Source organism: Crotalus tigris, unplaced genomic scaffold (assembly GCF_016545835.1).
Source record: "Crotalus tigris isolate CLP2741 ecotype Arizona unplaced genomic scaffold, ASM1654583v1 scf7180000018190.22471, whole genome shotgun sequence".
NCBI classification, from domain to species: Eukaryota; Metazoa; Chordata; class Lepidosauria; order Squamata; family Viperidae; genus Crotalus; species Crotalus tigris.
In genome coordinates, this window is record NW_024096874.1 from 1 (window position 1) to 11,346 (window position 11,346).

Consider the following 11,346-nt stretch of genomic DNA (forward strand, 5'->3'; position numbering starts at 1 on the left):
AGAATATATCCAGATTTAGGATTCATCATGGTGAGTCAATTTCTTAGAGAGATTATCATCTGACAAAACATGGCTCTTAACAAAAAAGAAAAATATAGAGTCAAAGATCTTCCTTGTATTGGAATTGTTAAACCTTATAATTTCTCAAAGAATTTTTGCAACCTGTTGGCTGGGTTCACACCCATGTTTCGGAAAAATGTTACTGGCAAGTTGTCCCTCACTGAATTATGTGAAATTGGGCAATTGGATTAATTTAATAAACTATTGATAGGGTAACCATAGTTTAACATGTTGTGCAGATACAGTAATTATTTTCTAAATTATATATGTGTGTTTTCTAAATTATATATGTGTGTGCATGCATATGTATAAAATCTCTTTTCAGGCTGATTTGAAACCACATGGTCCACAACATTGGGGTTTGTTTTCTTCTCCTTCTAGATACTCAGCAAAACTTGGAGAACAAATGGCAGATCTTCACCTTTGCAATAAAGAAAATGGGGAAAAACTAAGAAAAAAAGAACAAACAATTGGTACAGTATAGTTGTTATGAACTAGGTTACTTATAATTAACAGGTTTTGAACACAACTTTAGATGGAAGCCGATGTAATTATTAGAATTCATGATACTAAAGATATTGAAATATATAAGCAATTAATATGCCTCCCTTTCCTTTTTTGTATAAACAATTATTCTTTATAATATTGCTATTTGCTTCTGTTCTATCAGAAAATGGACATTATTATTGATTCTGAAAAAGTATATATGCAAAGAAAATCTGGATGCCCAATCAGGCATACATCCAATGTATTTTATAGTATTTAGCTCCGAGAATTTCAGTTCTTGCACTGTATGGATAGTTCTCACTTATCAGTAAAGGAGAATATTTGTAGCTCAGAATTGAAATGAGGGGTCCATGGTGCTCTCTGAGCTGGATTGTTTTCTTGCAGATGTTTCATTACCCAAACTACATATTATCAACAGTGCTAGTTGCTAGTTCTAGAACTGATGATATTACCTAGTTTGGATAATGAAATATCTGCAAAAAAAAGAACCAAACTCAGAGGACATCAAGGACCCTTCAGTTCTCACTTACCATCTACAGTTGAGCCTGGCAACCCTGTTGCTAAGTGATGCGGTCATAAATGACACCTCACATAACTGCAGCTGCCTTTTGACATCAGTTCATCAGTTCCTGCATGGTCATTAAGCGAATCCCTGTGGGTTAAGCACAATGTCACATGACCTCGATTTGCAACTTCCTGTCAGCTTCCCCATTAACGTACTTGTTAGAAGCAGGCTGTGAAGTCACAAATGGCGATCGCATTACCACAGGATGTTGCAACTTTTGTAAATGTGTGCCATTTTCCAAGTGCCCAAAGTGGCTGATCTCATGAATGCAGGGACATGAAAGCTGCAACTTAAAGGCGTGGTCATAAGTCTCCATTTTTAGTGCTGTTGTAACTTTGAACCAGTCACTAAACAAGTGGTTGGAAGTGAGGATATCTGTATTCTATCTAAGGCTGCAGTATGAAACTATTCCTTGATATGGAACTCAGGAGGATTCATTTATGAGGTGCTCAGTAAGTAGAGAAAATAAGTGTTTCTATTTTCCTGTTTGCCGTCTTACTTTTGTGAGTTTATTTTGTTAGGAGTAGGCCAGATGGAACCTAATTATGTGGATAAATTTGGATTTCATGAGGTCACCTGCTATGGCAATATAACTCAGGTAAGTTCTTTGAACAAAATATATGATGTAAGATGTAGAGTGTTCATTGTAAAGCTATCATCTCTTTCTAGACTACTGAACTTAAGTTAAATTGTTTAGGTATTTTTATACCTGGCAGGTATAAGGGAGTAAGTCTTTTCTTAGTTACAATCATTTTGTTATGTGACTGGCATCTAAAGCCCAACATTATTTCTAGCATCTTAACTGACCATACAATTTTTTTTTTTTTTTTGTAAACAGAGTATAGAGTTTTTGTATTCATGTTTTGCTAAGGAACATTGTGGCTGGAATTTTGCAATTGCCACAAAAATCATATGTTCAAAGAAAGTGATCTTATGCTGTAGTTGATAAATTCATAGCATCATTTTTTCACTAGTTTTATTTTGCAGATCAATGAGTGGCAAAACGACTGGCCTACTTTTTTTATTCGACACCGCCTCCAAGCCCAAATGGATTTAATAGAAAGGGATTATGGAGACAGAAAAGCAAGAGAGTTGTGGGAACAGTTAAAGGTAGGAAGAAAATGTTAGAATATTATTACATTAAAGCAACAGAAAACATTAAGAGTACTTGCCTCTTCAGAGGCTAAAATCCAAGTGAGCATTTGTGGCTTTGTAATCAATCTACCAGCATTTATTACAGCTATAAGGTTTTCTTCCCAAGAAAAAGATCAATTTATAGTTTTATTTATCCGCTGCTCTAACATGTTTTTTTTTTCTAGCTACGATTTGATTGCTCTACAATCCTTTTTGGAGGACTTGGATATAGTTTTTATTTCCTTTCAGCCCCATTATAAAAATGAAATGTAAGAAATGAGTGTATATAAATCAGAACTGGAACTTCTTTACTGAAAGGAGAGCCCAAACTTGGTCTATCCTAAACTTTTGTGATGTTTGAGACCACACTGCCCTAAGCCATTATGTGGCTTGTTTGTGATCTTCCATATGGGTGAAATTCAGTCTTTGGAAAATGTAAAACATGATGGAATGAAGTATTATATAAAATCAGTCGGTTAGTGATGGTGTAATGCAGACATGTCGAACTTGCGACGTCACGTGATGTCACGCAATGTATCAGCACAGTTTTGCCATTGCCAGCAATGGGGTGGAGTGGCTTCCACATGACGTGTCCAGGCCGTGGGCTGGCAGTTTGACACCCCTGGTTTAATGTAACAATAGTGAAATTTTATGTTTGAATCTAGTATCAGTTTCCTTTTAGTTCTTCAACCCCTGTCTTCTTTATCTAATGATCCTATTCCATTCATAATGTGGAGCTGCATTTCCTATAACTGTACTAACTTTGACATTATTTGCATTTTTTTTTAAAAAAAATCTGATTTAATCTCTTGCACATTCTCTCTCTGCCTTTTTCTCTATCTCTGTCTCTCAATAGCCTGTGATCTAAAATCATTCTGAAATCAGGAAAAGATACTCAAAAGCAATTATAAACATTGTCCCTATTTCACCTTAGTTTAAGTCATAATGAGAAGCCCAATGTTGCCAGCAAAAGTGACACAATTTGTAACATATTCAGTTTCTAAAACTAGGATTAAAAAATAAAAAGTACTTTTATAATCCTTATGTATATTCTGATATTTGCCTTCTGGTTTCCACAGTAAATTTTTTTCTTTGCCCGATCTTTAACCTGTCTGGGTTTTTTTTTTGTTTTTTTTACAGCCAAAGGTTCCAGAAATGTTTCATGGCTTGGAAATAATTCCTGCACTTGTTCATGGTGACCTGTGGTCAGGAAATGTAGCTGAAGATGACTATGGACCAATTGTCTTTGACCCATCTTGTTTCTATGGTCATTCAGAATTTGAACTTGCAATTGCTATGATGTTTGGGGGATTTAATAGCTCTTTCTTCTCTGCATATCACAGCAAAATCCCTAAGGCTCCAGGTTTTGAGAAACGCAATGCCCTTTATAAGTTATTTAACTATATAAACCACTGGAACCATTTTGGTACAGAATTTCAGGGACCTTCTCTTAATGTAATGCAAAGCCTTTTGAAATAATTATCATGCAATGTCATTCTTATTAAGTGATTCCCTGTTTGGTACCTGCTGCTACAATGTAATGCATCAGAAACGTTACTTAAAAGATAGAAAGAGTTAAATTGGTGAGATATACATCTGCTTCCTCACAAATTCTTGTATTGGCTGTTGGGACTTATGGATAGTCAACTGGAAAAAAAACTTGTGGAAGATCATTTTCGTGCATGGTAACTGCAGCAAGATTACTATATGTACAAAGATGGAAAGTTTCTGAAATGTCCATGATGGTTAGTGAATATGATGAATTTACAGAAATGGCAAAACTTACTTGTTTGATTAGGGAGAAGACAAGTACAATTATGATTGTCTGGAAACGCTTTATGGACATTTTGCTGAAAACTGGAAAAATGTGAACTGGTGATTGATGGAGTTGATGATTAGAAAGGGAAGATATGGGAAGAAAGGAATTATGCTATAACCTTGAAGAGGAAGAAGGTAAATATTTTGTAATTGCTATTAAGAAAATTGGAAGCCAATCCTTTATACATATTCTTTTTCTTCCTTTTCATTCTTCTATCTTTTTTTATTTAGTCACTTGCTCTGATTCCTTTTTTACTCTTTATTTTGTTTACTTTTATGTTTGCTTCTACTATTGTATAAAATACTAAATTTTATACAACAAAATTTAATAAACTCACAAACTCACACATGTATTGGCCTTGTGGGTTAGTATAAACATTTAGAGCTGAAACTTATGCTATTGTTATTTAATCCTTCAAAGATTCATGCAAGGCTTATGGATAGAGGCAATGCTTCTAATATTTTAATTTTAATTCTTATTGACTCAGTGTAGTAGCCTAAAAGAAATCATGGATAATGAAATTTTACTCTTCATATCTTTTCATTTTCTCCCCATATAAGAAAAATTACAATAAAATTTTTAAAAATAGAGAATATTAGTCACTGATTTCCATACCACTTCAGGATTCATTTGACTGCTGTGCTGCATTTATATACTATATCTCATTTGAAAAAATTATTCTAAGTTCTCCTTTCCATTAGAAAATAAAGTTGCATTGTTATTTTATAACAATAGATTTTTGAGGTTTAGAATTTTTAGCATCTCCAAAAAAGCTTTACAATAGGATGTTGAAAATAACAATCTTTGAAATGTATATTAAAAATGCTTATGTGATAAATGAAATATAAATGATTTGAGAGAAAATTTATTTATAACAGTTGATGGTTTCAGAATTATGCACTAACATAGATGAACTATTTATTGAAATAAAATATTCAATATCTATGATTGTTCTTTTTTTCCCTAAAAATATCTCGTTATTACATTTCTAAGAGAGCAGGCTGGCAAAATTACTTAGTAATATTGATTCCAGTGAATTCCCAGATAAGTCTGGATAGGGTTCTTATATGTAATATTATAACACTAGCTGTCATTTTATGTCTTTTTCTTTTATCACAAGATAGATTTATGGATAAGCTTACAACATGTAATCTTTAATAATACAGAATTGAATAAGAGTTATTGTGCATATATTATGAAATCAAAAGAAAGCAAAGCCCTATTTACATCATTTGAAATTAGAGTTCTTCTAACTGTAAGTTCAGGTATGTAAATTTGGGATACTTTATCCTTGTTCAAATTTAATTGCAAGGCAAGTAAGGGGGACAGAAAAGTCCATAATCCAAATGACAAAACCTCAGAGGTTACTTAGGGCCTATAGGCTAAATTAAATTCAGTGTTTCTCAACCTTGACAATTTTAAGGCATGTGGACTTCAACTCCCAGAATTCCAGCAATGCTGGCTGTGGAATTCTGGGAGTTGAAGTCCACATGCCTTAAAATTGTCAAGGTTGAGAAACACTGGGCTAGATATTCATCACTTTCATTTTAACAGTTTATAGTAAATGGGATTGAATATGACCTCCATATAATATATACTGTAGGAATATTTAAAGAAAAAAAATGGGGAAACAAAGAATCTTCTCCCTTCTCTCAATGAATACGAAATTGGGATTTGATGGTCTCAATAACAGCTCTGCTTCGGCAGCGGGTCTATGACTCTACATTTTGTTCTTTTGACATGTTAATCTCAAGGGGAATAGGTAACAAACAAGAAACTGTTTCTTGGATTTGTAACTAATCAAGGTTTCACCTTGTATTGATCAGTAATATAGTCCTGTATTTTAAATAATTGTAGAGCAGTAGCTGAGTCTTGTAAATGAAGATGAAATGGCAGCATACAGTTTCTGTAACCCACTCAGATATAAATGTGTGGTATGATTAATGCCTCGTCAATCTGTGTATATTTTTACTTGGAAAGGCAGTTATTTGGGGGGGGAGAATTTCAGAAAAAGGTGTGTGTGGGGGAGGTTATATCCGTTACTCCTAACCTCTGGGTGCAGCAGGCGGATGTGAAGGGGAGTGAGAAGGAATTGTCTCTTTCCTGAATAGGACTATAAGATTCCGACATCAACCTAAATTGAACACTTATGACCAAATCAGTGATGAGGCTAAAATCATAATTAGACAGGTTTTTTTATCAAAAGAAATGTTAGTGCAGTATGATTTTTGTTCAAGTGTCAATGAATAGGAAAAGGAAGTTTAACATCTTCCTCCCTGATACACTTTAGATGAAGTCCTATTACTCCCCAGCACCCCCCTTTCATTAGGGTCAATACGATCCTTTTTTTCCTTCCTGAGATCAACAGCAATTACAAAGAATAGAAAATTTCCTTTTAATTTCCCTTGAAACATCCTGTTTATATCTCTCAAACTCTGGAAACCTTAATGTGAAGCTCCTAATGATTACATTCCTAAAATGGAAATTTGGAAATGTTTATCAAGCTTTATAAGCAATTTGTCGCAGATCAAATCACTATGATGTGAACTTAAAGCAATTCCCCTTACCTTTCTATTCCACAGAAATATCTAGGATAAATAAAAAAGAAATCTTCAAAGCATTGCTCTATCTTAAGAAATCTTGGTAAACAAGATTTTAAGCTCCAACAATTACTTAAATATGGCCATGTTAGATCAAAGAAAAATCCCACCACTGATTATCATCTTCTTGTACCCTCATTCTATTCCTCCTTTTGGTGGATGACCTAATCCCACTACCAGAGTCAGTAAAAGTATTTTACCAGGAAACATAGAAAGGGCAGCCTAGAAAGTAAAATACCCTCATAACGATTCAAAAGCACTCCGAATTTGTTGGCATTGTCCATTTTGCTCTATGAGTTCATGGTGACCTAACCGTAACCATAAGTGGAATTTTCCTCCCATGGGATTTTCCCATTTATTTTACCAGGGAACATTGGTAGGAGAGCCTAGAAAAGTCAGTGTCCTTCTAACCATAACAAAGAACTCCGAACTCATTGGCGATGTTCATTTTGCTCTACCAGTTCATGGTGACCTAACCCCGATGCTAAGTGGAATTTTCCTACAATATGATTTTTCCATGTATTTTACCATCATAGATAGGGCATCCTAGAAACGTCAGTTCCCTCCTAACCATAACCAAGCACTCCGAATTCATTTTTGATCTCCATTTTGCTCTATAAGTTCATGGTGACCTAACCCTAACCCTAAGTGGAATTTTCCACCAATGGGATTTTCCTTTGTATTTTACCAGGAAATATAGAAAGGGCAGACTACAAAGATCTATATCCACCTAACCATTCCAAAACACTCCAAATTTGTTGGCAATATCCATTTTGCTCTATGAATTCATAGTGACATAACCCTATCCCTAATTGGAATTTTCCTCCAAAGGGATTTTCCCATGTATTTTTCCAGGAAAAATAGATACGGCATCCTAGGAAAAGTCATTGCCCTCCTAACCATAACCAAGCACTCTGAATTCATTGGCGATGTTCATTTTGCTCTACAATTTCATGGTGACGAAACTCTAACCCTAAGTGGAATTTTAGTCTAATGAGATTTTTCCATGTATTTTACAAGGAAACATAGAAAGGGCAGCCTAAAAAGAACAATGCCCTCGTAACCATTGAAAAGAACTCCGAATTTTTTGGCATTGTCCATATTGCTCTATGAGTTCATGATGACCTAACCCTAACCCTAAGTTGAATTTTCCTTCTATAGGATTTTCCCATGTATTTTACCGGGAAACATAGATAGGGCAGCCTAGAAACGTCAGTGCCCTCCTAACCATAACCAAGCACTCCGAATTCATTGGCGATGTCCATTTTACTCTAAAAGTTCATGGTGACCTAACCCTAACCCTAAGTGGAATTTTTCTCCAATGGGATTTTCCCATGTGTTTTACCAGGAAACATACATAGGGAAGCCTAGAAAGATCTATACCCTCCTAACCATTCCGAAGCACTCCAAATTTGATGGAGATGTCCATTTTGCTCTATGAGTTCATGATGACCTAACCCTAACTCTAAGTGGAATTTTCCTCCCATGGGATTTTCCCATGTATTTTACCAGGAAACATAGAAAGGGCAGCCTAGAAAGAACAATGCCCTCCTAACCATTGAAAAGGACTCCGAATTTTTTGGCATTGTCCATATTGCTCTATGAGTTCATGATGACCTAACCCTAACCCTAAGTTGAATTTTCCTTCTATAGGATTTTCCCATGTATTTTACCAGGAAACATAGATAGCGCAGCCTAGAAACGTCAGTGCCCTCCTAACCATAACCAAGCACTCCGAATTCATTGGTGATGTCCATTTTGCTCTACAATTTCATGGTGACGAAATCCTAACCCTAAGTGTAATTTTAGTCTAAAGAGATTTTCCCATGTATTTTAACAGGAAACATAGAAAGGGCAGCCTAGAAAGTAAAATGCCCTCCTAACAATTCAAAAGCACTCCGAATTTGTTGGCATTGTCCATTTTGCTCTATGAGTTCATGGTGACATAACCGTAACCATAAGTGGAATTTTCCTCCGATGGGATTTTCCCATTTATTTTACCAGGAAACATTGGTAGGAGAGCCTAGAAAAGTCAGTGTCCTTCTAACCATAACAAAGAACTCCGAACTCATTGGCGATGTTCATTTTGCTCTACCAGTTCATGGTGACCTAACCCCGATGCTAAGTGGAATTTTCCTACAATATGATTTTTCCATGTATTTTACCATCATAGATAGGGCATCCTAGAAACGTCAGTTCCCTCCGAACCATAACCAAGCACTCCGAATTCATTTTTGATCTCCATTTTGCTCTATAAGTTCATGGTGACCTAACCCTAACCCTAAGTGGAATTTTCCACCAATGGGATTTTCCTTTGTATTTTACCAGGAAATATAGAAAGGCAGACTACAAAGATCTATATCCACCTAACCATTCCAAAACACTCCAAATTTGTTGGCAATATCCATTTTGCTCTATGAATTCATAGTGACATAACCCTATCCCTAATTGGAATTTTCCTCCAAAGGGATTTTCCCATGTATTTTTCCAGGAAAAATAGATACGGCATCCTAGAAAAGTCATTGCCCTCCTAACCATAACCAAGCACTCTGAATTCATTGGCGATGTTCATTTTGCTCTACAATTTCATGGTGACGAAACCCTAACCCTAAGTGGAATTTTAGTCTAATGAGATTTTTCCATGTATTTTACAAGGAAACATAGAAAGGGCAGCCTAAAAAGAACAATGCCCTCGTAACCATTGAAAAGAACTCCGAATTTTTTGGCATTGTCCATATTGCTCTATGAGTTCATGATGACCTAACCCTAACCCTAAGTTGAATTTTCCTTCTATAGGATTTTCCCATGTATTTTACTGGGAAACATAGATAGGGCAGCCTAGAAACGTCAGTGCCCTCCTAACCATAACCAAGCACTCCGAATTCATTGGCGATGTCCATTTTACTCTAAAAGTTCATGGTGACCTAACCCTAACCCTAAGTGGAATTTTTCTCCAATGGGATTTTCCCATGTGTTTTACCAGGAAACATACATAGGGAAGCCTAGAAAGATCTATACCCTCCTAACCATTCCGAAGCACTCCAAATTTGATGGAGATGTCCATTTTGCTCTATGAGTTCATGATGACCTAACCCTAACTCTAAGTGGAATTTTCCTCCCATGGGATTTTCCCATGTATTTTACCAGGAAACATAGAAAGGGCAGCCTAGAAAGAACAATGCCCTCCTAACCATTGAAAAGGACTCCGAATTTTTTGGCATTGTCCATATTGCTCTATGAGTTCATGATGACCTAACCCTAACCCTAAGTTGAATTTTCCTTCTATAGGATTTTCCCATGTATTTTACCAGGAAACATAGATAGCGCAGCCTAGAAACGTCAGTGCCCTCCTAACCATAACCAAGCACTCCGAATTCATTGGTGATGTCCATTTTGCTCTACAATTTCATGGTGACGAAATCCTAACCCTAAGTGTAATTTTAGTCTAAAGAGATTTTCCCATGTATTTTAACAGGAAACATAGAAAGGGCAGCCTAGAAAGTAAAATGCCCTCCTAACAATTCAAAAGCACTCCGAATTTGTTGGCATTGTCCATTTTGCTCTATGAGTTCATGGTGACATAACCGTAACCATAAGTGGAATTTTCCTCCGATGGGATTTTCCCATTTATTTTACCAGGAAACATTGGTAGGAGAGCCTAGAAAAGTCAGTGTCCTTCTAACCATAACAAAGAACTCCGAACTCATTGGCGATGTTCATTTTGCTCTACCAGTTCATGGTGACCTAACCCCGATGCTAAGTGGAATTTTCCTACAATATGATTTTTCCATGTATTTTACCATCATAGATAGGGCATCCTAGAAACGTCAGTTCCCTCCTAACCATAACCAAGCACTCCGAATTCATTTTTGATCTCCATTTTGCTCTATAAATTCATCGTGACCTAACTCTAACCCTAAGTGGAATTTTACACCAATGGGATTTTCCTTTGTATTTTACCAGGAAATATAGAAAGGGCAGACCACAAAGATCTATATCCACCTAACCATTCCAAAACACTCCAAATTTGTCGGCAATATCCATTTTGCTCTATGAATTCATAGTGACATAACCCTATCCCTAATTGGAATTTTCCTCCAAAGGGATTTTCCCATGTATTTTTCCAGGAAAAATAGATACGGCATCCTAGGAAAGTCATTGCCCTCCTAACCATAACCAAGCACTCTGAATTCATTGGCGATGTTCATTTTGCTCTACAATTTCATGGTGACGAAACTCTAACCCTAAGTGGAATTTTAGTCTAATGAGATTTTTCCATGTATTTTACAAGGAAACATAGAAAGGGCAGCCTAAAAAGAACAATGCCCTCGTAACCATTGAAAAGAACTCCGAATTTTTTGGCATTGTCCATATTGCTCTATGAGTTCATGATGACCTAACCCTAACCCTAAGTTGAATTTTCCTTCTATAGGATTTTCCCATGTATTTTACCGGGAAACATAGATAGGGCAGCCTAGAAACGTCAGTGCCCTCCTAACCATAACCAAGCACTCCGAATTCATTGGCGATGTCCATTTTACTCTAAAAGTTCATGGTGACCTAACCCTAACCCTAAGTGGAATTTTTCTCCAATGGGATTTTCCCATGTGTTTTACCAGGAAACATACATAGGGAAGCCTAGAAAGATCTATACCCTCCTA

The 11,346-nt window shown here is 36.0% G+C and overlaps 1 protein-coding gene across 1 annotated transcript; it reads left to right on the top strand.

The window, feature by feature from the left end:
* Nucleotides 1-385: 385 nt before the first annotated feature.
* LOC120310462 (fructosamine-3-kinase-like) lies at nt 386-5,028 on the top strand (the record flags this gene model as incomplete). The annotated part of the gene is made up of 4 exons (XM_039348885.1): nt 386-533; nt 1,654-1,730; nt 2,120-2,242; nt 3,407-5,028. Coding segments are annotated over 4 exons (687 nt in total), but the record flags the coding sequence as incomplete, so codon positions are not given.
* Nucleotides 5,029-11,346: the final 6,318 nt, after the last annotated feature.